Raw genomic sequence first — 26,296 nt, 5'->3', positions numbered from 1 at the left:
TCAGCCATTGTCATGTGCGTCCTCAAGGTCAAGAGTTAATCCCGTGCTCTTTCTTCACACTGTGAGGACGAAACATTCATGTGGGAAAATGCTGAGTTCTTCATTCATTCAATTTCTGGTCACATTTGAATATACAGTATAATAAATGTTGAAATTGTGTATTAGGTTTGGCAAACACCATTTTAGACTGTCTTCTGACACTATATGATAATGTCCATTTGTAGAGTGAAGGAGAAATGATCTCTGCAGCCTCTTCCTCCTGTTCATACTGGCTCTGAAGAGAGAGAGCCATGCTAGCTGTTTCCCTCTGTTTGCAGGCTTTATGCTAAGCTAAGCTAACTGGCTGCTGGCTGTGGCTCCATATTTACACTTCAGTTTTTAAACCAAAGAAACTATAGAACGTGAGCTTTAAGAGGTTCTGACAGGAGGATTGTGTTAGCTTTGGACAGAGCCAGGCTAGCTGTTTCCCCCTGTTTGCAGTCTTTGTGCTAAGCTAAGCTAACTGGCTGCTGGTTGTGCCTCCATATTTACACTTCTGTTTTTGCACATTTTTAACCAAGGATGGAAGATTGTGTCAGCTTTCGACAGAGCCAGGCTAGCTGTTTCCCCCTGTTCCCAGTCTTTATGCTAAGCTAAGCTAACCTGCTGCTGGCTCTAGAGTCATATCTGTCGTACAGTTGCGACGGTGGTCTTAATCTTCTCCTCTCACTTGCAGCAAGACAGCAGATAAGCGCATGTACAAAAATGTTAAACCCCTCCTTTAACGCCTTTATTGTTACAGCTGATGTCATGGTTAGCTATATGTTGCATATAGCCAAACTACTAAATGTGACACAGCAAATCTGGGGTGACCTGCTCATTTCTGCACCGTTGCTCCTGAGCATATTGATCCAGACATGATTAAATCACAACATATTCCACCGTGACTCAATCCTGGCGATGATATAAGGGAGAGATCCGATAAATACTTTCATGCCAAGGACCTCTAAATAGATCTGCCGTTGTTCACACGCCTCCAAAAGTTTGCAGTAAGGTGTCAGTTTTCCCAGAGTTTATGATACATGCGGAGGTTAACGGAGTGAAACCTGTGAAATCTTAACAGCAAAGACGTGAATCTGTTCTCGATTTATGGAGAACCCCACGAGATCCCTGATACGGACCCCCTGGAGGGAACCAGTTTGGGAGCCGTGGATGTGGGTCACCTTTGTTAAATCATTCGTTTTGAAGCGCAGATGAGGCCCCCAGCTAAAGTGAGTCTCAGACGTGTGGACCCACATCCAAATCCGGATCCGCTTGGATTTAAGCAGAAAAACAAAAAGTTGGGAAATAAAAAGTCCGACTCTCACGCACAACCTCCGATTACTTGATTTCTTAATTTAATACTCACATACAGTACAGTATACACATAAGATTTCCTTTACATCTCACGAACACAAAGGCAAACAGTTAAATACATAGATAACTTTTTAGCACCGGCATAGAGTACTGATCCGCTCAGCTGTCTCTAAAACTCTTATTCATAGTGATTTTCAAAATAAAACACCTCAGCTTGATCTCACTAGGCATGGCTTACATGTAATATCTTTACAGCAGCATTCACTTACAAAGGTTAATTGATTAAAAAAGGATGCATACTGCACACCAAAAGTGGCATACAAAAGCAATACTATATTATATACCCATTTACATGGCCGTTCAGGTTTTTCTCCGTGTAACATTTACGAGTTTAGTGTGTTTTGAAAGCTTTTGTATCAACACTGATGCTTTGATAAAAACATAGAAACGTATGAAGTTTAAAAAAACGTCTGTATGCGTACACGTGAAGAGCCTATGGAGATAATTGGCATCGAGCAATCTTGCATATCGAAACATAAATATATCACGTCCATATATACTAACAAGAGGGCTACTGTCTTTCTATGTATGTATTGTTTAGGTTATACTTGTTTTGTTTTGTTTTTTTAAAATAATAAATTATAATAAAAAAGAATGACAAATCCAATGGGAACATTACTTTTCTTGTCGTTACACAGTAATGTGAAAAAATAGTATCAAAATGATTTTTCTACAGTAAATCTCTCAATCAAAAAAGCAATGTAGTATTCAACGCACCATTCTGAAGTACAGGTATAGATATGTTTTCAGCGAGTAAACAAGATCCTTTATAGTAAGATTTGACAAAGTGAGAGTTTTCTTAAGGTATAAAGTGTTTTCTGGTGTACATTTCTCGTCAGATGATGATTATATTAGCTTACATGTGATGGAATCTGCGCTCGTGAAGGTTTGTGACACTTTATTCTTACACTGGCCGCCTTCTTTTTCTAATCACGTGATGTTAACGAGTGTGTATGACGGATGCATTCCACAATCTGAAGGTTTTTAGTTCAAAATCTGTGCCAAAAATAGTACGTAAGAGAAGAGAGAGAAGAAGAAGAGAGGTGAAATGTGTGACTATCACTACATGACATCATGGAAATCGAGCGTCAGACTGTGGAGCTGTGAGCCAACGGGGACGAGAGTCCAGCTGCAAGGTGCCTCACTTCCGTCAGTGTTTTGTTTTCCCTCATTTATTTAACCAGATTTGAACAGTCAGATTTCAGAGCTACTGTTTTGATTCATTCTCACTTCTCTAACTGTGTTGTTTTCCACTGCAGCGGAGAAAACCAACTGTGCACAATCTGCTCAGCACCAAAAACAGCAGACAGACACAGTTAGCAACCAGCTAATGAACTTTGTGCAGCGTTCCGAGGTTAAGGATACAGATATTTCTCTCGGGGGAGGTTGGTATATATGGAGGAACAAAGCGGCTAAAATCAGAAATAAATGAACAAGTCAATAAATGAATTTATATGCCATTAAATGCACTAAAGGTAGAGACCAAAAACGGAGCTAAAAGGAGTGAATATTGGACTTAAATTCACCAGGTGGCCAGAATCACAACTCCAAATGAAAGAAAATGTTATGACATCATACTGTCCACTTAAAAGGTGGTAATACATCAATTTCAGTGAACGTGACTTTGACTGTCATAGTTGCCCCAAAGGATTACACTGCAGCTGGGTCGCGGCTGCCTGATGAGGTGATCTGCGGCACCAAGTCCAAAATTTTTGGTGAGTATGAATTATTAACAGACTTAAATATAGACGCCAGAATTCTCCTTTAACCCTACGAGAGTTAACTTGGATCTTAAAATCCAGAAGATAAAGTTAATCTGCCCAGATATTGATCTTTCTTAGATTTCTATTCCACAGTCTATAAAAGTACTTTCTTATGTGCTGATAAACTTTTGTGGCATTTTAATTCTGGAGATCTTGAAGGAAGTGACGCACCATGTGCCTGTCGACCCTACCGTCCTCCCATTGGCTCAGAGACCTTGACGATTCAAATGTACTCTTGGATTCAAGGGGGCAGAAGATTATTATGGTAGGAGGTTTTCAGAACTTAGTCTGCTTTAGTTTGTCGATGTGGTAGCAAAGCTTCAAGGCCGGCCCCAGCTTCAGCCCGAGGTACTTCATGATCATGTCGCTCTTTAGGAGCAACAGCGCGTTTCCGTCGATCTCCTGAGGGAGGCAAGAGGGAGACGTTGGTGACAAATTGACAAGAAACAGCTGACCAAGGCAATAGAAGCGAACTTACATGTTTCCTAAAGACGTCTGCATGGGGCCCGAGAGCCTGGGGATCCGCGTCCCTGATGAACCAGACGACGTCTTCCACGGACCAGGTGGATGGATCCTTATTTGGCGGAGCCTTGGACTCCTGGGACTCTGACGATGCGTTATATCCTCCTGGAGGAACACATTTTTAAAACATGAGCTCAAACAAACACAGGATCAGTCTTGGATCTGTCTTTCCGTGACTTCCTACCTGTCCTGTTGCTCTCTGGGAACGTATTCGGGCTCGTGGACGACTGCCGGCACATGCTCATGGAGGCCGAACCGTTGGAGAACTGCTGCGACGAACGAAACCCGTAGGAGTTCTTTGGCGAGTAGGACGAGCTTATGGAGCTGAAAGCAGAATCGCCAGGATCCACGGAGTAGCGTTTGCCGTCTGACTGGTCTAAATGGTAGTCCTCGGCCATAGACGTCTCAGCTAAAGACAAGATGAGAGTCAAAATTAGCTCAAGGAATCGGTTGGTATTAGCATAGCAGCTTCTATTAGACAAGTACCATCTGACTGGTAGGATCCACCACTGTGCTGGGTGATGGGCTGATCACTGAAGAGGTTTTCACAGTGCAAGCTGCGGCAGAGCTTCTTCAGAAAACGAAGCACATAGTCGATGCTGTTCACCACGGGGAGGCTGAGAAGGTGCTGCTTCCCATCAAATGTGGCTGGAGGAGCAGAAATGGGGACGACAGCCGCCGTTTAGAGGCAGTTTTTAAGCATGCATACGTGATTTTCTACTCAGCACCACCTCAGGTGAAGTGGTTACAAAATAAAGCTACTGAACGAATAGAAAGCAACACCTGAGGGAGGTCTTTGTACAACACCTGATATTTTTTCTCCCCCGTAGCCTTGTGTGAGGAGGGTGAACACCGTTTTCTGTTGGAAGGCGCTGTCGATGCAGCCTTGGACGGCCTGCTGGAGCACCACGGAGGGCCGGTCGGGTCCGAAGTGATCGGGGAGCTGCTGGATCTTCTTCCTGTCCAGGTTGGGGCCCGTGTTGGCCTGCTTGTTGATGTAGATACAGACTGAAAACACAGACGGAGGAAAAGTGTCTTTAAAAAAGGGGCCATTGACGCTTCTTAGGCCGGGTTTGGATCGTTTTGCGTCCTACCTGTGAGCACCTGGGGCGTGGCAGAGTGGGGGATGGTGGCGGCATCCTGAGGAATGGAGCTCATGTCGGGCTCAGGGGTGCTGCTGGGTGGAGAGATGGCCAGCGGTGTCATCACCATCCTCGGCTTCAGCTGCAGAGGAACAAGTTTTAACATTCAGGCATATCATTTATTTACTAAATTGTGTCTGGAGGGGAATGGTGGAATAATCCAGACCCCAAATCTGTAGTTTTTCTGTTACTTTGTGTGACGTGTTTACAATAATGACATCCCCCCTTTTCATGATGTTCAACTACAGCAGATCACAGATGTTAAGTCTCTCTCTGTTACACTGGGGTCCCACAAAATCTGAAGGGCATGGAGCCTGTGTGTCTGTGCCTTTCTGTGTACACATGCATTTTTAAACACACTGCACTCTCTGACAACATCCCCTCGCCTCCCCCCTCTAGAGGCTGACCTTGAAGCCCGGCTTTCTCCCCCTCTTCTTCGGCACTTTGAGCGGAGGGAGCGACTCGGGGTAACGGTTAGGAAAATCCATCTTGGCGACATTGCGGAGCGGGGGTCTCCCTCTCTTCCTGCCCGGTATCTTCCCCGACTGGCTGGGGATGAAGGAGGAGGGAGCCACTGCAGCTGATTGCATCTCACTGTTGTTGTTGTTGCCGTCTGATTTCTGTGCCGTCGCTGCAGGTACACTCATTTGGAGCTGGAGACAAAGGAAACAGAACCGTTGAGCTCAGGCGACAGAGATGCAATTCAACTTTGCACTTTTTCGCCTGCACATGAATCCTCCTCGTCAGCAGCTACACGTTTAGGAGCAGCATCAATTTCAGAGGAAGCAGAACGGCTCTTGGCAGAGACAGCAACATCCAAACACAGAGAGAGGCTGCAGAATTCACAGCTGAGCTATGCGGTGAGGAGAGGAGAGGAGAGCACCATAATAACCAAACAACACAAAAGGCAGCCATGCATGAGCTGTGGGGGAAACAGCACCTCCATCCTGCACTGATAACACACCAATAAACCTGAGAGAGGGAGAGAGGAGGAGGATGGGGTTGTCTATTACCTGCTGTCTTCTATTGTGAAAGCCCGAGAGCCGAGCCCCTTTTGTCTTAAATCCCAGGAGCCTAAAGGTGACCACGAAGCTAAATTCCTAACAATGCAGGGAAAGCCATCTTGCTCTCGCTCTGTGTGGCTTTTTCCTCGTCCCCTTTTGGTTAACACACCACTGCTACTGCCGCTGCTGCTGCTGCTGCTGCCGCTGCTGCTGCTGCTGCTGCTCGGCACACAGGCTGCAGACATCTCATTAGACTAATGCATTCAGCAGTGGCAGAGGGAGGGAGGAGGGGGGAAATTGACTTCACCATGGCTACCCAGCTATGAATTACCATTACGCTGACAGCTTCCACCCTAATCTTTAAAAGAAATGATAAAAAAGAAGCAGCCAGAGGGAAAATAAACCATGTGGCACTTCTCCCATCCTGCAGCAGAACCAACGGCAACAAGCAGCGGTTTAAAACCGCCATGGTGGATCTGATTTATAAGCAGATTTGTCAAAGGATGCAGCATGTAAACAAACAATAACCGGTCAGCAGGCACTCACCATCCAAAACAGATGTGGAGTGTCCCCCTACGCTCCTGGCTGCGCTTCCTATATTTTTTTCCTGCTTCCTGTAGCAGAGCACGGATCTGAAAGCAAGGCGGATTCCACTGTAATACTGTATATGTGTGTGTGTGTGTGTGTGTGTGTGTGTGTGTGTGTACAACAGAGGCAGACAGAGAGAGAGTGACAGTGTGTGTGTGTGTGTGTGTGTGTGTGTGTGTGTGTGTGTGTGTGTGTGTGTGTGTGCATTAAAGAGAGACCGGAGGGGGGGTGGATGGCTCCTCTGTTGTCATGGCAACAAGCCCGTAAGCCCTGTAACACCCTTTCGGTCGTCTGCCATGTTTGGTCTGCTCAGAGCTGTGGAGGTATAATTAGAGCGGGGGACAGAGTTTCTGCTGTTCATTATGATGAGAATATTCATCAGGAAGTCTCAAAGTATGAATGTTATTTTTCTCTGTTTCTGCAGCAGCTCTCCAGTGTGTGCAAATGCTGTGTATATACTGTATAGATTTTGATCCATAATTAAGACATGATGTATTTAGAGGCGGTCAATTAAGGAGACGATCGACAAAAAAAAAAAAAAAAATTACTAACAATTTTTATAATTTAATGATCATTTTAATATTTCTTTAAAGAAAAATACCAAACATATCCAGGTTAAATCTTATAAAATATGAGGAGCTGATTCTTTTTGTCATATATGATCGTAAACTGAATATATTTGGGTTTGGATTTGAAGATCTCTTTAATGTCTTTTATTGATTTTTAATTAAAAGATTGCCGCAATCATTACAAAGAACGGTCTAATAACAGACTAATATAGACAAAGTGTCTATATATATATATATATCACAAATGCAATATATCATATGTAAATCAATTTCATCACTGCCTTTTTAATATAATTTTCCTTTTCCCTGTGTTGGTGCATGAAAAGGTTTAATCATTTTTATATTTTCGTCGCAGTGATTTGCATACGTTTAGTTTCTCTGCCATCCTTTATATCTGCCACATGAAACACAACATGTCATTGTACTGATTCCAACGCAGTTTTTCATAACTTGGACACGATCGTATACGTTCTAAATTTAGCTTAAATTAACAGCATGGGGCATTCATTTTGCTCTTGATACAAAGACTCCAGTGGGTGCAGTCATTATTCTACATCATGCCAGATCAGGTGTGTGTACTGTGCAAGGTTCAGATTAAGACTGCAACTGCATTCGTTTTATTGATTTAACCATCTATTATTGTTTTTCAATTGACTGTTTATAGTAATAAAATAGTTAAAAAAAAACAAACAAACAAAACAAAAGGCTTTTAAAAAATAAAGATCTTTGAATGAGTTTTTCCCACCAACAGTCAGTTCAGTTTGCAATCATATAAAATTGAATCAAGCAGCGAATCTTTCCCTTTAAGATCCACACAATAGTTGGCATAATTGCTTTGACTTAAATAAATAATTAATTGATTATATATTTCTTTTTTTATGTAATAAGCTGTACTTGGGATAACACACATACACATAATGTCTTTTGACTCTACATGCCTTACAAAATTATTAAATTTGGACTTTTCGTTCGCTACCTGTACTGAACTGTAATTTGTTTTCTTGTTTAATCTGTTTTATTATATTTCACCTTATATTTTAATCATTTTCTTGTATTTATTTTCCCACAATTAAAAAAAAACCCACACAAAATAATAGGGATAACAAATAATATGCAGTGCAGGAGGGGGCAGCAAAACCTGGCATATTTGAAGACATCACTGTTATCATTGAATACCTTTTCAGTCCTATATAAAGCATTTTGATGTTGTTGCTGACAGTCTTACTTTGAATCTATCATCACAACATACTTAAATATAACCATTCTTTATTATAACATTATGATGATACAGTATATGCGTGATATAATGATAATCCTTAGAATAAACATTAGAATAAAATCCAGGATCGTGAAACTGAACGAAACTCCGCCCCCTGCTGGCTGAAACCGGCACGCGCTTCTGTGTGTTTTGTATTTATCAATAAAGTTATGTTGATGACATTTGAAACCAAGATGGCGGCGTGCATACCGCTGTCGGTAAAGATGTCACCCTCAGCTTCTCTGGGCTTTCGGTGTCTTTTTAAAGAGCAATATTCCTCTAAAAGGCTGCTAAAATCTTTGACAGAGCTCTGCAGACGAGGTGAGAAGAGTTTTTGGTGAGTCGTGTTCACGGTGAAAGTGTTAAAAGGCGTATTTTGTAGCGTTACTGTAAATTCGATGTAGCTAGCTCTAACCTTACTTTAAATCAGTTCTTACTTCAGCTTACTCTCTCTTAAAGTTAACCGGTTATTACAACAGATATTAAAGCCAGTGTGGAAACTTACCTTTTTTTTTTCTTTCTTTTTTTTTTTTCTTTTTTTTTCTTATTCGCTGGTTGTGTCCAGCTCTGACAGCTGTCAAACTAGCTGTCACTTGCTAACCTTTGGTCTCTGGCCACAAAAAACATTACCGTAACTTTACACATCAGTAAACTCGTTTAAATGAAAGTCTAAGTGTGTATATAAAAGAGTTAACGTGCCGTTTCTGTCTTCTGTTGTCATCGTACCAAGGTTACTCGGTGAAAGCCCAGCAGGCGGCGGAGGAGAGCGGTGTGAGCGCCGCCGGGTTCAGCGGCCCTCTGGATCACTACAACGGGCTGATCAGAGACGGGACACTGCGGGAGGATGAGCACCAGAAAGCGGTGCTGCAGACCCTGGACCAGCTCCACAAAAGACTCAGAGGATACAGCAACACGCCCACATCCATCTTCTCCAAGGTAGAGAGAAACACCCCGCAATTATTGATGTTTACGTCCTTTTACATTCAGAAACACTTCAGGTAAAAAGGGGTGACTGATGGATATCACAGTGAAACATAGGAATAAATCAGGCTGTGGAAAATATATATACAAACCCCTCTGTGAAAACCTCCACAATGTAGACAGGAGTAAAAGTGTGAAGTTTGGTGTATGAAGGTGCTACTGAAGATTTCAGATCCAGAGTTTGAGAAATTTTGGTTTAAAGATATGTTTTGCGGTATTTCATACAGTTTAAGTTGAAATTTATCGATATTTTATGTTGAATTATGTAAATTGAACTATCTATATTGCTATATTAAGCACTAATTTGAATGTCCAGGACAGAAATCTGAACCTAAATAATACCTTATTGCGTATGTTGGTTTTCTGGAGGCGAAATAGCCCAAAATCCAAAAACTGACCAGCGTAGACCAGATCATGATGTTTGTTTACAAATCTTCCAGGTAGAAAACCCCCACATCACATATTAGAGTTACATGTGTTGTGATTTTTGAGATTGTGTACGTCCAATTCATCTATGTTCGCTGACATCATATCTTATTGAGTAACGTTGGAGACAGAATTTATCTGTTAAACAAATTGACAGCTTGAGTTCATCCAGAACTATCAGTTAGACAGTCATTATGTAAGAATGAATTCTGCACCGGTTTATTATTTTACTAATTGAAGATAAAAGATAGTTCTAATATGCTGTATTTAAATTTTGGAAAAAAAACATTTCTGCCTTTCTGTGTTTCAGTTCTTCACTAAACCGAAGCCTCCAAAAGGTTACTACATCTTCGGTGATGTTGGTAAGAGAGATTGACCTTGGAGTTTCTAACATGCATCTAATTTCTCTGTTGTACTTTTTCCTCTGAACTCACATTTATTTTTTCATGGTTTCAGGCACAGGAAAAACGATGGTGATGGACATGTTCTATTCATATGTTGAGACTGAAAAGAAAAAGAGGGTTCATTTCCACGGCTTTATGTTGGACGTGCACAAAAGTGAGTTCTGATCCATGTTTGTATCCTAATCGATCAGTTGTTTGGTGTTAAAAATGTTGATCAGTGTCTCTTAAAGCCCAAGACGACGTCCCTCAAATGTCTTGTTTTGTTCACAACTGAAAGATATTCAGCTTGCTGTCAGGAAGGAGGAAATAAACTCCAATATTCACATGAGAAGCTAGAGTGAGAGAATTTTGAAATGTTGTGATTAATTTACTCCTCGACATCTCGTCAACTTGAAGAGTGCAACATTTTCCTTGTAGGCAGAATTGTCGCCAGCAAAGTGCAACGCTGTCTCTTGGCTGAGTTATATTCACTCATTCATTTATTAATTATTAACTTATTATTAAGTCACCTGTCAGTGGTTACAGACAACCCACTGAAACAGCAGCTCCATGCACAGTGGTTTGGCATCCATGACACCGTGCGTCATGGTTAATATTTGCATGTCAATAATTATGCATGTAAATATGTTTCAGTAAAGGGGAACTTATACTTCATTGTATTGCAAGTTAACGTTGTCATGTCGGTTCTGGTGTGAAACCAAAACTTCAGAGCTATCTATATTTAACATTTATAGAACAAGGCAGTGCTGTGGTTGTTAAGCTGAACTTATACTTCCTGTTTAGTCCCCACGTTTCATTTAAGGCACAGCTGACATGTTGCTGTATATGCTTACTGCTGACAAAGCAGTTCATATGTGTCTGGTAAATACATAAAGTCTCAAATGTAACTCAGTGTTATTATTCTTTTCTACGGTCAAATAAAACTTTATATAGACATACAGCAATTTTAAGCAATATTTATTCAGTCTACCTGGAAATTTTACAAACAGTTATACCCCAAACTAAAATTATAGACATTACCTTTACTATATGTGGATGTTTCTGCTTCGCAGTTCATGCACCAGTGCTGGTATTCATGTTTAATGTTTTGTTCTTATCCTGCAGAACCAAGAAAACTCAATATATGCTGTTTTCTTCTTCTTCTTCAGGGATTCATCGGTTGAAACAGAGTATGCCAAAGAGGAAAGCAGGCAAAATGGCCAAAGCCTACGACCCCATCGCTCCTGTTGCTGAGGAGATCAGTGAGGAGGCTTGTCTTCTGTGCTTTGATGAGTTTCAGGTAAAGATCTTTTCGATGATGGTCCCTGTGTTGGAATTTTATCAATTAACCTAGACAGAGTTGTTCTTTTTTAATTTATTTGTAACATGCATTTCAGGTGACTGATATCGCTGATGCCATGATCCTCAAGCAGCTTTTTGAGAATCTGTTCATGAAAGGTGTCGTCGTTGTGGCCACGTCTAATCGTCCCCCTGAAGGTACATAACAAGTGATATAACATACCCTCAGTACTTCTGTCTGCCTCAGTTCCTTGTGAATCTTGCTGTTGTTTGTCAGAACTGATCTCAACATTTTATTTCTTTAATCTACATCCTTTATCGCCTGGTGTCAAAGTATAGAATTTACTGAAGAGGTACCTTCCCTGTGTTACCTCAGACTGAGTTAGTGTGCATCAAGATTTTTTGGATGTCCTCAGGATGTCAGTGTTGACTGAATTCAGCTTATCCTGTATGAATTAACGTCATATACCGTCTGTGTCTATAAAGTGTCAATAATGATGATTTTCAATGCGTACATTCGACCCTCAAAGACCTCGCACAGTTTTTGGGGGCAGCAGACTCTCCTGTACTTATGTTGTTTTGCCTACTCTATTCTAGCAGCCAGCATCAAGTGCCACACATCATTTGATCCAAGAGAACATTAAGTTTCACTTTTTGTGCCCAAAAAGGTTCAGAGAGTCAATAGAAAGATTAATAAATCAACAGAGGACATTGAAGCAAAAGAGATTCAACTTATGGTTCTCTTTCCCCTCAGACTTGTATAAAAATGGGCTGCAGAGAGTCAACTTTGTTCCTTTTATCGCTGTGCTGCAGGTAAGAAAGAAGTTTTCATTCATTCATTACACTTACTGTATTTTATTGCATGTCAACATTTCAAAATTTGAAAGAATAAGAATGGATATAGAAAGATAGAAGAAGAGATAGAAAAGAGATGAACAGTGTATTAAGAGACAACGATATTAAAATGTCTTTTAATTGTAACTGTTTGTGTCTCACATGCAGAAATATTGCCACACTCTTCGCCTGGATTCTGGGATCGATTACCGCAAGAGGAACAGGCCGTCCGCAGGAAAACTCTTCTTCCTGTAAGTAATCCAGCCACAGTCATTGTATGCCACATTTTGATCTGTTGTTTTCATGTTGCGTGTTTTTAATGTTTCCCTATTTCATGACCTGCAGCTCCAGTGAGCCCGATGTAGAAGCGACACTAGACAAGATGTTTGATGAGCTGGCTTTTAAACAAAATGACAGTAAGTGGACTTTTGATGTTATTATGCAGCTGGTATGTAATAAGGTTTAACCTCCATGATGTAATAATTGTGTTATCATGTGCTGCACTTACTGTTCCGTCTTCCTCCGCAGTAACACGACCAAGAGTTCTGAACGTTCTCAACAGGAAAGTGCGTCTGAACAAAGCATGTGGGACCATCGCCGACTGTACGTTTGAGGAGCTGTGTGACAGAGTGAGTCTCCCAGACTGTTACCTCGTTAAAAGTGCAATATGTAAAACATTCCCGGTCCGTCCATGTTCACTGAGAGGCAGCTGAGCCCAGTTCTGTTGCCTGCTCATCTGGATCTGGTTCCTTTGTGCTCCGAGCTCCCAGCCTGGATCACTAGCTAACTAATTTATGGATATGATGAGGTCAAAACTCCAGCAACACTTACAGAAAAAACGTTGTTGTTAAACCAAAGTTTTTTGTGACCTTTGTCTGGGTCATTGTGAAACACATACATTTTAGACTTTCTCTGCATCCTAAACCTTGGATGTAGGTGAAGTTCTGCCAGAAACTCCCACTCTGCTTCTCCAGGACTTTACGATCGATACAATGACATAATCGTGTCTTTGTATTGAGCATCCAATTTTAAAACAAAGTTAACCTCCATGTTCAGGATAACCGCGTACACTGCAGCAGTCTGGACAAGCTTGATTTGTCCCAGGATTTCATATTTTACTTCTTGAACATAAAACCTGTGTGTCTTTAGTTTTGAATTTATTGTGTATCTACATACTTTCACATAATCCAGCTATATACCCTAAAATTTCCTTGTACAGTAAGCGTTATAGACAAACATTCACATGATGTGTTTTAGACACTGAAGCTGATATTATTGAATGGAATTTTCACGGCTACTTTCGCCTTGATCGTGATCATTTCACACAGCTGTTCCTGTAATTCAGCCTCAGTCAGTTTTGGTGTCTGTTGAAAGGGTTTAGATCTCAACCAGATGTAAAAGCAAAGTGAAACAGGTTTGAACAGTTTGGGCTGTGTTGTTGAAATGACTCACAGGTGGCTGAAGCAACCCAAAGAAACAGAAGTAAGGAGAAACTCATAAAGCCACAGGTTTCTAATAAACAAGCATTTACAGTCAAGTGTGGTTTAATTCAACCTCGGGAAATGTCAAATATGCAGCACTTTATACCAAAGAAGTTAATACACAACATGTATTGTGCTTGAATTCAGCCTTTAGGGGCCAGTGACTACCTGGAGATGTCTCGACTGTTTGACACCATCTTTATCCGACACATTCCTCAGCTGACGCTGAACAAGAAAACTCAAGCCAGGCGGCTCATAACACTGGTGGACGCTCTCTATGACCACAAGGTAAACAGCTGTTATCTGCACACATGCTCAACTTACACTCAAACACCAAACTTCCGCTTTTTGTTCAGGATTTTAATGATTATTTAATCATGTTGCAGGTGCGGGTGGTGATTCTTGCAGACCGTCCGCTGGAGGATGTTTTCATACTCGACGGGGATCTCGGTCATGACGAGAGTCACATTCTGATGGACGATCTGGGGCTGAAAAGGGTGAGAGCGCCAAATGTTTTCCCAGCTAAACCAGTTTTTCATGTTGGGTGTGTCCTCCAAGTCGTAAAACATTGATTATTAAGCTGGCTGAGGCTGACGGCTGTTGGTGACTAGAGTTTAAAACCACACATCTGAAAGTATGCCACACTACTGTGTTCATCTTTACCTGTGTGTCAGTGTATTACCTACTGAAGTACAGCTATGAATCTATTAGATCTCATTTTTGACTGAATAAATAATTGTGGGGATACATGAGTTACATTTTATGTATAGTGAGTGCTTTAGTCTCTCAGTGTTAAAGGATAAGTTCACTAAAAAAGAGAGAGAGTTTAGTCACGATATACTACTCACCCCCATGTTGATTGAAACTCAGGTGTGATAAGTTTCATAGTCCACAAAACATTTCTGGAGATTCGCAGTAAAACAGTGTTGCAGCAGTAAGTAAAATGACTCCTTACACCTGGTCCGTCATATTATTTACACTTTCAAGCTTGTGCACCAACTTCAACAACACTTTCAGCTTCAGCTACTCCAGCATCTCCGGTTCAAGTTCATCTGGGGACCTTTGTTGCATCTCTGTCAGCTTCATTTCTTGTTGCCTCTTGACTAGAACCATCTGATAAAATGCCCTTTAAAAAAAGAAATGTGTCTCAGGAACTTATAATTAAGAATGTGACCAAAATTAAAGAGCTTTTCAGGTTTTCAGCTGCTGGTCTGAATACGTCAATTTGGACTAATCGATAAATCATGAAAATAATCTGCAGACTGAGCTATAGTGAAATAGTTAGTTGCAGCCCCAAGACTGTTGTAGTAACTCACGTAAAGCCATTTGATTGATGCGTTTTTCAGCATATTCAGCTGTTAGTTATGTGTTTTTGACAGGATGAAGCGAGCAGTCTGGCCATCTTCAGCGGAGAGGAGGAGAGGTTTGCCTTCCAGAGGACGGTGTCTCGGCTCACAGAGATGCAGACAGAAGAATACTGGCTGGAAGGAGACAGAAGCTTGAAGCCACAGGTGTAACATTTGGGGAAAAAGTCGGCCATGTTACACAACCAACATACTCCATAAAAACACTGCACTCTGCCAAAAAAAATAACAGTCCAGACTGAACACTGTTCCTCCTACTCATCTCATCCAGCACAAACCCAGTGGGACTGCTCGACAGTATGTGTGCAAGTGTTGCACAGAGAATATTTATTGAAATCTTAAGGCCTTTATTGTGACGTTGCACTTTACAGATCGTTTTTAAGAGAAACACTAGGGTGTCATACTGCTTTTAACCCTGTATCATATCCGGGTCCAACTGTATTTACTTTTGTAAACCTGAGCTAGACGACCTCTGGAGATGGATTCCCGGAGGAGTTTTTATGAAGATTTAAGGGACATTTTACTCACTTTTGTGCTACATAATGTTTATGAAAATATAATGCATTGAGTTGTATATGATTCTAAAGCAAGCCTAAATACAGTGGCGGTCGAGCGGTTGGGAGATTTAAAGTCGTGTGGTTTATTTCTGATTTGTGGATGTTGGTCTGACTGGATTTGTCGGTGTACATGAATCTTTTGCTTTATGTAAACCCTGAGTAATACACGCCGCCTTTCAAAAAACAAAGAAGCGTGGGCAGCGAAAGTGAGAAAAACACTTTAAAGTTTGACTCCTATACAAACAGGAAAAAAAAGTGTTATTGGTGCAGAGACAGTTGGTGGCATTTTATTTAGCGGGATATAAAACTAAATCTTGAGATGATGTAACGTCCTTCAGGTGTGAATATTCAGCAGGTTTGATGCTCAGATGAAAAGAGAAGCAGCAGCGTAAAGTCACTCTGCTCGGTTAGTTTTATTCATTTCATCAGGCAAATGTTGACCACATCTTCTTTTCTTACACCCTCAGATATCTGATGTGATATAACCGCAATATTGTAGCTTCTACTGTAACTTAGGACAATGTGGTTCATGTTTATGTTGATCTGTGGTTGCAGCTTTGATCTTGCAACAGCACCCTTAAGGCAAATGTTCTGTGGAAAAAAAAATAAGGTAAGTACTGAAATTCTCCATCAATACTTCAGTTTTATAAGTTAAAATTCGACAATATACACTGAATATCTGTATATCTGACTATATTGTTATATCGCAATATGACGTGTGTTTTCTTTTCCTGGTTTTAAAGATTTTATGATAGTAAAGTGACGTTACAGTATCGTGATGACATCCATATTAAGGTATTTGGTCCCAAAATACGGTGACATTTAATCGTAGCATTCATGAGGTGCTTTTATAGACATTTAAGGAAATATTGATCTACACTGCGTGACTCAAAATAGACTAATTCATATCAAAATATTATGATTATTATATAATTATTCCCCATAGTGGGAATTCTGGATGGAATATTGGAATATATAATATCTGATATGTGCCGATGTGGATGTTTTACATAACATAATACCAAAAAAGATGCTTGACTTAATTTCTAATGATTAAATTCCCAGGTGGAGTTTATTGTCTAACTATGAAATATGCTGCTGTATATCAGATCATTTACTCCCAAACATCGATATCGATATCGGCCCTCCCCTAAATAATCGAGTATCGATCAGGCTCTAAAGGTGTCGCAGCCTCAAATACTGTGACATTATTTCGCCCTCGCATGTTAAGTCAGCTGTGTTGTGCAGAATTAGACACAAACGGTGATGTCACCGGCCTGCAGACATCTCCACACTGTCACTTTAATTTCAGTGCAGTCCAGGGGGCAGGATCGAGGTTTTTTTTCTTTCTTTCTTTCTTTTTTTTTTTCCTCCTCCTCTTGGACTCGGAGCGTTTGCGCAAAGCACAGCAGCAGCAGATTGAATGAAGTGTTTGCAGGCTGCTGGACGCGCAGAGGAGAGGACACCACCGCGCTGCTGCTGCTGCTGCTGCTGCTGCTGCTGGCGGCTCCACACACGTACAGCCAGGATGCACCAGGGTTTTTTCCGCGGATTTGAGCCTCGCCACGTTTCTCCACCAGCCCCCCTTTAAGAAGAAGAAGAAGAAGAAGAAGAGGAAGGGAAAAAAAACCGCTGCGGGGCCTTGAGAAAAGGCAAAATCTCCGCCTTGATGGTATCTGGAGAGCAGCGCAGCGCTCGGGCGGCTGGCAGCTCTCTGCACGGATGATAAAGAACTTGGGAGAGAAGGAAATGGTCAAGATGGCAGCTGTGCGCGGAGTGATAGAGCTGATGTGGAGGCATTAAGGTGCAGTGGTGGGGTTTTTTTTTTTGGTTGTTTTTTTTTCTCTCCCCCTTCTCAGTTTCTGTGGCATGCACGTCGCAGGACCGCGGTGCAGGACGCCTGTGAAGGAACGCGTCTGGACACTCTGCGCTCAGCCGTCCTGTCTTTAACTCCACATTTCAGACCACATTGCCATGCATGTCGGCCGGGGTGTGGGCTGTGCACGGGGGAAGCCGATGTGTTGTTAATGCCGCGGACTGGACGCCGTGCAGGAGGACGGACGGACGGACTGAGGGACACGTGTTTGGCTCTGGGCTGCAGGCTGGACATTTTTGCATACCGTGCATAGTAAATAAACCGCCCCCGAAGCCCGCACACAACATTGATGGAATGCGACCTGAGTGATTTTATAACCCTTTGTGCACCGACCGAGATATCGCGATTAAAATGGCTGAGGCGCCGCGCAGCAGCAACGAGCCTCCCTCCAACGTCGAGATCGATCCGGATTTCGAGCCCCAGAAGCGGCCGCGCTCCTGCACTTGGCCCCTTCCCCGTCCGGAGTCTGGTGCGGGCAAGCCCGGGACGAATGACGCTGACGTAATCCCCGAAGAGGAGGATGATGAGGGCGGCAGCACGGGGAGCGGAGATGCGCAGAAAGACGGCAGTGTTCAGCCCAGGCAGCCGAGCAGCAGCTCCGTCTCCCAGCCCGTGGAGGTCCAGCGCGGCCCCTGCAGGGAGGAGGCCGCCGACGGCTCGCCCTCCTCGGCGCAGACCCCCTCCGCGGCTCTGGGCGGCTCTGCCTCCCAGCAGCTGAGGAAGTCCTCCGCCCGCAGGAACGCCTGGGGCAACTACTCCTATGCAGACCTCATTACCCAAGCCATCGAGAGCTCCCCCGAGAAAAGGCTGACCTTGTCCCAAATCTATGACTGGATGGTGAGGTCTGTGCCATATTTCAAGGACAAAGGCGACAGCAACAGCTCTGCTGGCTGGAAGGTGAGCGGTGGCATGCTGGCGCTGCTGTCATCATAACAAAGACCACACTGTGGTCATGTAAAGACACACAAGCCACACACACACACACACACACACACACAGCTGGAGGAGGAGGGTGCACACACACACACCAACATGTACAGGGTGATCTTTAGGAACATGTGGATGATGAGCAGGGGGATCTGGGGATGTGTGACACATGTTGTGCTGTCAAATTATAAGGTTTCAGCTGCAATCACACCAATCCAGCGACAACCAGGCAGCAGGAGTCGATTCTCAGAAACAGGCGATGCAAAGTTGATTTTCACTTTCAGACAAAGTGCTCACGCTGCAGCAGAGGGGCTCCTCACAAGCCCCGCTTCTGTTTGATTTTAAGGATTAGTTCGGGCCTGGAAAACCAATTCATCTGTCATGGAATCAAGTCTGATGAAAGCTTTGAGCTTTGCAGGATTTAGATGTTGTGGTGGTGGTGGTGGGGTGGGGGGGATAGAAAAAAAAACTCTGGAAATAGGCTTGTAATCCTGCACAACTGTGTGGATGTGGGCTGCAGGCTGATTCCAGGAGGTTTCTTCACGAAGGGCTCGCTGGTGTGAACCCTCGTCAGGGTTCGAGCAGCTCGTTTGGGAGACAAATTGATCCTAATAGCTGATTAATGCTGCACAGAATCAGCTGGTTAGTTAATGCATCAGATTAGTGGCGCTCTGCTTTTCATTCACGCTCGGATGCTGCAGACAGATGCAGGCTTGTTTGGAGGCAGAGGAAAGGGTTAACGGTGAGGCTCTCAGAAAGTGCTGACATCAGCATTTCCTGGGAGATGCTTTGTGGCTGTGTGACATTCAGCAGTCGGCCTAAAGGTTGGTCCATCTGTAGGAGGAGGAACTGTGAGCAGGGAGGACGTCCCCGGGCATGTTCAGGGTGTCAGCCCGGACCCTGTCCCCTCTCCCCTCTCCCCCACCTCTCCCCTCTCCCCCACGCTGGGATCTTCACGCCACGTTCACAGACGAACGCTGGGTTTTGTCGCTCCAGCGTGGGGTTAAACGCTCAGATTTCCCTCTCTGATGTGAATCCAAACAAAACACTCTGCCCCTGTATAAGTGATGACCACGCAGGCACAGCGGCTCGACCTCTGCTTGTGTGCCACACTGTCTTTTTTTTTTTTCATGTGGCCCGGGCACAAGAATCAATCAGCTGACTATAAATTATGTAGGTCAATGTGTAGCAGGGTGAGAGAAGCTCAGTGTTTTCTCTTCGGATCTGGCTCTGGCTAAACTGGCATTGCTCCAGTCCCCGCTCAGAACGAGGCTTTGCTCAAAGGCTGCTGCTGCTGCTGCAGAGCTGTATGGGGGAGGGGCAGGCAGGAGTTGCTCTTTGTGATTTATCTTTTTATAAAAACGCTGTATGGCTCCTACTGTACGTACCTGTGCAGCATTTGGAAGGTTTAACGCGCCTCTGAAGCTCCAAAGATACGATAATGTCCTCGAGATCTTCAATTTAAGACTCAGGCCGGACGGTTTCAGCTGCTGCACGTCACCCAGACCCAGAATATAGCAGGACTGTTGTGTTTGTGAGGAGACATTTGAACAGATTACGTTGTATTGTTCTGCCGGACCACCTGCTGTAACACAATACATTCTGATCCGGCAGCTTTACAATTTACGGCCTCGTAAATGTCCAGAGAGTCGAATCAAAACCTCTCCGACAGGCTCGACCAGAACTGAACTGTCACAACAGTTTATTTATTTATTTATCTGTGGCAGAGCTGTTGTATTGGATTTCATGCTTTTAGTGTGTCTGCTCCCTGTAGGTCATGAAGTGAGTGATTTATGGTTCACTTGGCTAATGTTTTTTAATCTGTGCATTTTGGCATCCACAGACGGGGACGATTTGTAGCATCTCTCGAGGAAAGACACTTACACACACACTCTTTCATTTTGATTCTTTAGATGAGAGCTTAAGTGCTCAAATCCTGCAGAAAAATAGGGATGAAATCAATCGTAAATATTCATATTCGGACCAGAAATGACGCTCTCCCCCCCCCGTGTGTTTTATCAACACCTGCGCTGCTCTCAGCTTCGACTCCTCGCCACTCTTCATCAAACAATCAGAGATTTATCCCTTTTTTTTAATTATCGGTCCAGTCCTCTGGTTATAAACCCAGCTAAAGGACATGGACTCAGTCCAGCTGGTGAGGAGCTGTGGAGACTGGAAGGTTTCGGTTTAAGCTACACTGGAGCGAGATAAGTCAAAGATCAGGGTAAAGGTCAGAGGCGCAGCGCGCAGGATTTGTTGGTCGGAGTTTGCAGGAAGTGATTCTGAGGAAAGATGCTTGATGAGTCTAATTCACAGGTCGTCAGATAGCAGCACATCGGACCTGAAATATCTGTGTTTGACAACCTGAAAATGAGACTCAACAATCATCCTTCGATGTCCAGAAACATCCCGAACACAGCAAAACAAAACAGTAGAAGATAATACAGGAAATGGGAAAGATCTCTGCATAATAAAGCAGTAATCTGCAGATATATTACTTTTTCATATTATTGAATAATCCCCTAAAGAGGCCCGAATGAACGTCGGATTGATCCGACTACCAAGTGCTGTCTGTGCAGACAAAGCCTGATGTATCTCATTCCTGAGTGCCATAGAGCTCCATTGTTGTCCAGAAGCTATTAAAAACACATCAGTGAGTCACGTGGGTGCACTGGGTGACATGTTTGTTGATAAGGACACCATCCTGCTGCTGTTAATAGGCCCGCTCACAGGCGCCTGTTAGCCTCTTTTTCTGGATAAAAATAGTCCCCAAAAATTCACATTTGTGAAAAAAAAACAAAAAAACTACAGTGTGGAGGTGTTGTAGGAAACTTATTTTAATTACTCCACATTTTTCCAAACTGATTCAAGAAACGAGATGTTGACGAGGAGATTGAAGCTGTGCTGTGGGTTGATTTTTGCACCAGAGCCTTGCTAGCTGCTGCCCTTGTTTCCAGTGTTTGTCGCGCCGGCTTCCCCTGTTTACAATTCCCTCTGCTTCCATTGTTTGGTCCGACTCATCCACATTACTGTGGAATATTTAGTGAGCTTCATATTTAATGCACATACCCGAGAGTCTGGCCTGACTGCCACAGTTTAAGGAAGTATATAGAGACAAGACGAGCATACTGTCTGTTCTAGTTTGTAGGATGTAAACTAAAGAAACACACCACCCTTATCTGAAAAGTCAGAGGGCAATCCAGACACTCCAAATAAAGGAAAACGTGCCAAAAGCCATCGTTTCATTCTGAGAAATAAGTAAAAGTGGTCAACTTTTCCAGCTGTATGCTCAGAGAAATGAGAAATAAGAGCAGGGAGGCACTTGAGGTGTTACTGCTGTGAGCCACATGTTCTTTGTTGCTGTAAGTGATGAAAGTGTTTGCTTGTTGGCCTAATCCTTTAATTGGTTTGCAGCGAGGGCTTTGCAGGAAGTTTGGTGTCAGCGGGTCACCGCGTCGACTCGCTGCATTCGGAGGAAAACCGTGGGCGACGCTCGTCTGTGATCTCTCGGTCATCACAAAGCTGGAGATGGGATCCATACAGTCAAGGCCACGGCCAGCTGTAGTTTGAATGTTTGTTGAGCTCGTTTGGCGTTTGATTGGTTTAATCTTCTGAGGGTGGATTTAAATATGACCTCAGTTTACTCGAGTTAATTCAAGCTTAAGAGAATTACGCTGGACCTCCTCCCGGTGAAGTCGGCCTCTGGACTGCAGCGATCACTGCAGACTTTTTCTCCTTCTGTCGCTGCAGCGTGACTCGGTGTGGGCCGGTCACGCCGACTCCAGCTGTTTAATTTTGTACGTGGTTGGGAACATCTCCCGGGAAATCCTGTAGACCTTTTCCGAGCAGCCAGAAATAGGTCAAGCAGTGTGAGGTGCACAGAAGACGTGCCTCAGAGAAGACACTGCAGTGTTAGTACGGTTCAGTATGTAGTTGTTATAGTTTAATGTCAGAAAACCCTGAATCCTCTGTTGTGAGAGGCCTGCAGTGTTAAATATCTGGTAAAAGACTTTTTTAACAGTTAAAAATTAATAGGAACTTCAGAATTGTAATCTTGCCACAGCTCGCCGTCTGCTGAGGAAGATTATGTGGTTCCATGGAAAGGTTCAGCTCGGCTACTAATTTCTTGCCATAGTTAGGTCCAGAAATTTAAGTTTCAGTCTCGGCTCTCTTTGATGAGAACAACATTGTCATAATGATAAATTTAACAAGATCCAAGAATCTGCCTCAGTGGCCAAGTATGTTTAGGAAGAAGACGAATTAAACACGTAATTAAATGTTGTCGTTTGTTTATATTTCAGAATTCCATCCGACACAATCTGTCCCTCCATAGTCGTTTTGTGAAGGTCCAGAATGAGGGGACAGGGAAGAGCTCCTGGTGGATGGTCAACCCTGAAGGAGGTAAAGGAGGCAAAGCTCCCCGACGACGTGCTGTGTCCATGGACAACAGCAAGTACATCAAAGGTGCTCGAGGACGCGCCACCAAGAAGAAAGCCTCGCTGCAGGCAGCTCAAGACGGCAGCTCGGAGAGCTCCTCCAGCCTCTCCAAGTGGACGGGAAGTCCCACCTCCCGCAGCAGTGACGAGCTGGACGCCTGGACGGACTTCCGCTCCCGGACCAATTCTAACGCCAGCACACTCAGCGGTCGTCTGTCCCCGATCCTGGCCAACCTGGAGCTGGACGAGGTGCCCGACGACGACTCGCCCCTGTCCCCGATGCTGTACTCCAGCCCCAGCAGCATGTCCCCGTCCACGGGTCCCACCGGGCTCTCCGACCTGGCAGGTACCATGAACCTAAACGACGGGCTCTCCGACAACCTGATGGACGACCTTTTGGACAATATCAGCCTGACGGCATCCCAGCAGCCTCCTCCTGGAGAGGAAGACAATGGAGCCAACGGTCAGGGGTCAGTGTTTACTTTCAGCTGCTCAGGAAGCAGCCTGGGGAGCCCCTCCGGCAGCTACGGGCCAAACCCTCTTTTCAGCCCTCCGTCCATCACAAGCCTGCGCCAGTCGCCCATGCAGACCATCCAGGAGAACAAGCAGACCACCTTCTCCTGCATCTCGCACTTCAGCGACCACCAGACCCTGCAGGATCTGCTCAGCCTGGACTCCCACAGCCCCAGCAACGTCATGCTCACGCAGTCCGACCCACTGATGTCGCAGGCCAGCACCGCCATCGCCCTGCAGAACTCGCGCCGGAACGCCATGCTGCTCCGCAAAGACCACCTGCTGGTGACCCACAGCAGCGCAGGTCAGGCCCAAAGCTCTTCAGTGCCTGGTTGGCAAGCTGGCTTGTCGACCTCTGACAACGACGCCGGCCCCAACGACGCCAAGCAGCCGCACCTGAAGTCTCCCAGCAAGAACGCCTCTATGCAGCTCGGCTCTGGCTTGCCCGGCCAGGACCGCTTTCCCGCCGACCTGGACCTCGACGTGTTCAACGGCAGTCTGGAGTGCGACATGGACTCCATCATCTGCAATGAACTGATGGACGCAGACTGCCTGGACCTGAGCTTTGACTCTCGCCTCACCTCCGCCCAGAACGCCAACAGGAATTCAGGAAGCTTCTCGAGTTCGAAACAGACCTCCCCTCACAGCTGGGTGCCAAGCTGAGAAGCTCCGCCGGAGCTCAGGCGTCAAAGAAAAGGAGACGAAGTGGAGGGGAAATGTAAAAATGGGGCTCATTGTGCAACTAGAGGGAAGAAAGTATGTAAAAGTGTATTCATGTAGTGTTTCTTTTTTCTATAATTTCAACGTGAGGCATTAAGTTCGGTACTGTATTCTAAGTGTCTGAGACACACAAAGGTGTCTTCGCAGAGGAGAAGAGGAAAAAAAAAAGTCTTTAAAAAGATCAATGCCTGGGGCGGTGTGAACAACAGTGTCGACTGGAAGTACAGGACATTTTGTTAAAACTTATATGAAAAGCATCAACTCGTGTTAGTCTCAGGGAATCACTCGTGCAGTATCACAAAGTGGTGCACGAAACTGAAGATAAAATATGTTTTCACCCGGCTTTCTCTCCTCTTTCACACCCTTTCATACCTAAAAAAAAGAAAGAAAAAACACATTTTTGCCAAACCAGCTGTCAGCCTGTTGCGAGTTGACGGCCTGTTTACAGAAAAAAAAAAACAAGCTGCAGAGAATGTTACATTATTACGTTCCAGTGGAGGATACTTGACAAGCTTCTTTTTTTCTTTTCTTTTCTTAAAGTTTCTTTAAGAGACAAAAAAAACAAAACAAACAAAAAAAAAAAAACAGGTGTTACTGAAAAGCTTTTTTTAATTATTGTTGTCCTATCGATGCACAGAGTCACGCACCAAATATCAATCTGTAGAGGTTAATATGTTATCAAGATGTGAACTGATATACATTGTGTGCTTGTGTTTTTTTTTTTTGTATGTAGTGTTTTATTTTTTAATTTAGCGAATTTTACCCTGTGATTTCAGTGACATTACTGTGAATTCTGTTCCTTCTGAAGAGGTGCATTAACTCAAGTCTTGATGAAATGATGTTTCTGCTGCAGATCCCCCTTTTTCACCATCTCCCCTCCTCTTCCTCCTCCTCTTCCTCCTCCTCTTCCTCCTCCTCTTCCTCCTCTCCCACTTACTGCAATATTGGAAGTACTGCTCGGTATACAGAGTTTAGGACAGATGTAAGGACCGCCTTTAGCTCTAGTCGGCACCATTTTACATTAGCGAACACTTAGAACTATCCGGATTAAAAATACCCTCCCTTTAGAAGACTCCACGCCGCTCAGCTACAATATCTTGGTGTTTGTTAATTTGAAGGAGTTCTTGGTGCTATAAATAAGAAGATAGCAGGGAGCGGCTGCAGATGGAGCAGCATTAGCAGCCTCCCCCTTTGTTATCAGCACTACAGCAGGTGCTGGGCAGAATAGTGTTACCAACCCCTGTGAGAGGAGGTCATGTAGTGTGTGTGTGTGTGTGTGTGTGTGTGTGTGTGTAGAGCCATTTGAGGAAAGAGGAGAAGAAAAAAAAAAAGAAGAAAAATCAACCACAGTATTTTAAATATTGCCAAAATATTTCTGCATTTAAACTAGTGGAAATAAGAGGATACACAGTGTATAAATGTAAGGAACCAGTGCTGTAAGAGCAAGGAAATGTAATTGTCATCGGCACAGTTTTTTTTTTTTCTGTAGGAACAGCAGGATGATTATTTTTAGTTTACATTTTTATCAACTCGTCCTTTTGTCTTTGTTTTTATTTATTTTCCCTTTTCCACATGTACGTATGTTAACGCTCTTCCACGCGACGTGAGGGAGAGACGTGTAAAAGCACTTTTGTTTTCATGGTCCGTTCACCTTCCATCGGGTATCGATCAGGACTGACAGACGGCAAATGGTGCCTGAAACAGTGTCCTCCATTAGAGGTGAGCCTGACGGACGTTGACTGAGTCGCAGATTGCTTCATTTTTCCAATTCCACAAATAATAAATTCAGCACAGACGTGCTTCCAAATATCTTTTTTTTTTTTTGTAGCTTCACGAGGACGATTTCAGTCCTAAAAATACACAATGCTGACTTGAAGCTTCATTTCTTTCTTTCTTTTTTTTTCTTCCTTTTTTTTTTTTTAAGCACTCACTGCCAATATTCACACACCATTTCTTCCTATTGCTCCTACAAAAAGAGAGAGTGGGACATCATGTTGACATTGCCAGTTGTAATTCCAACTCCTATCTTGGTTGTATCAGAGATGGTGCATGTAAATAAAGCTTAAAGAACCACTGAAACCCAGAGTTTTGTTTGATATCCCTTTTTTTCCCATGTCTGTCTCTGGAGGAATTGCACAGCTGCACACGCTGCAGTCACCGCCGAGGTGATTTCCTATTGGATAATCACATCATGAGCTAAGAACCAATCACACACTGTATCCAAGAGGACCGGACCTGCTGAGATTAAATTAAAGGTT

General features: G+C 43.7%; 3 protein-coding genes across 6 annotated transcripts; 2 read left to right on the top strand and 1 right to left on the bottom strand.

The window, feature by feature from the left end:
• Window positions 1–1,354: 1,354 nt before the first annotated feature.
• LOC119004997 (sex comb on midleg-like protein 4) lies at window positions 1,355–8,964 on the bottom strand. 4 transcript variants are annotated; one of them, XM_037072371.1, is made up of 9 exons: window positions 8,747–8,964; window positions 6,373–6,458; window positions 5,230–5,475; window positions 4,775–4,904; window positions 4,488–4,688; window positions 4,167–4,328; window positions 3,865–4,089; window positions 3,637–3,785; window positions 1,355–3,560 (listed from the first exon to the last, which is right to left on the bottom strand). In XM_037072371.1, the coding sequence occupies exons 2-9, from the start codon at window positions 6,373–6,375 to the stop codon at window positions 3,435–3,437; spliced, it is 1,242 nt and encodes a 413-aa protein (XP_036928266.1). In that variant the 5' UTR covers window positions 6,376–6,458; window positions 8,747–8,964; the 3' UTR covers window positions 1,355–3,434. The 4 variants fall into 4 exon arrangements, with proteins under 4 accessions (XP_036928266.1, XP_036928268.1, XP_036928265.1 ...); XM_037072373.1 differs by lacking the exon at window positions 6,373–6,458; XM_037072370.1 differs by lacking the exon at window positions 8,747–8,964 and having other exon boundaries at window positions 6,373–6,518.
• On the top strand, window positions 8,403–15,639 carry afg1la (AFG1 like ATPase a). Its single transcript, XM_037072368.1, has 13 exons — window positions 8,403–8,562; window positions 8,972–9,177; window positions 9,959–10,010; window positions 10,105–10,206; window positions 11,201–11,331; window positions 11,429–11,528; window positions 12,085–12,143; window positions 12,333–12,415; window positions 12,510–12,580; window positions 12,693–12,793; window positions 13,793–13,933; window positions 14,032–14,142; window positions 15,025–15,639. Exons 1-13 carry the CDS (start codon window positions 8,412–8,414, stop codon window positions 15,160–15,162), a joined length of 1,446 nt encoding a protein of 481 aa, XP_036928263.1. The 5' UTR covers window positions 8,403–8,411; the 3' UTR covers window positions 15,163–15,639.
• Window positions 15,640–16,590: 951 nt separating this feature from the next.
• foxo3a (forkhead box O3A) lies at window positions 16,591–26,117 on the top strand. The gene is made up of 2 exons (XM_037072367.1): window positions 16,591–18,339; window positions 22,671–26,117. Exons 1-2 carry the CDS (start codon window positions 17,794–17,796, stop codon window positions 23,979–23,981), a joined length of 1,857 nt encoding a protein of 618 aa, XP_036928262.1. The 5' UTR covers window positions 16,591–17,793; the 3' UTR covers window positions 23,982–26,117.
• The last annotated feature ends 179 nt before the right edge of the window (window positions 26,118–26,296 follow it).

The sequence above is a fragment of the Acanthopagrus latus genome, chromosome 16 (assembly GCF_904848185.1).
Source record: "Acanthopagrus latus isolate v.2019 chromosome 16, fAcaLat1.1, whole genome shotgun sequence".
NCBI classification, from domain to species: domain Eukaryota; kingdom Metazoa; phylum Chordata; class Actinopteri; order Spariformes; family Sparidae; genus Acanthopagrus; species Acanthopagrus latus.
Note: the sequence above shows the minus strand (reverse complement) of the source record. Positions and strands in the feature narration are given on the sequence as shown.

Bases quoted from the DNA above. Each gene is read 5' to 3' on its own strand.
- LOC119004997 (XM_037072371.1), bottom strand. The intron at 4,905-5,229 runs GTCAGCCTCTAG...GTTCCTCTGCAG, and splicing joins GGAGAAAGCCGGGCTTCAAG to CTGAAGCCGAGGATGGTGAT. The intron at 3,561-3,636 runs GTAAGTTCGCTT...TGCCTCCCTCAG, and splicing joins CAGACGTCTTTAGGAAACAT to GAGATCGACGGAAACGCGCT.
- afg1la (XM_037072368.1), top strand. From the start codon at position 8,412: ATGTTGATGACATTTGAAACCAAGATGGCGGCGTGCATACCGCTGTCG. The intron at 8,563-8,971 runs GTGAGAAGAGTT...CATCGTACCAAG, and splicing joins GACAGAGCTCTGCAGACGAG to GTTACTCGGTGAAAGCCCAG. The intron at 11,332-11,428 runs GTAAAGATCTTT...CATGCATTTCAG, and splicing joins TGTGCTTTGATGAGTTTCAG to GTGACTGATATCGCTGATGC.
- foxo3a (XM_037072367.1), top strand. From the start codon at position 17,794: ATGGCTGAGGCGCCGCGCAGCAGCAACGAGCCTCCCTCCAACGTCGAG. The intron at 18,340-22,670 runs GTGAGCGGTGGC...TTTATATTTCAG, and splicing joins ACAGCTCTGCTGGCTGGAAG to AATTCCATCCGACACAATCT.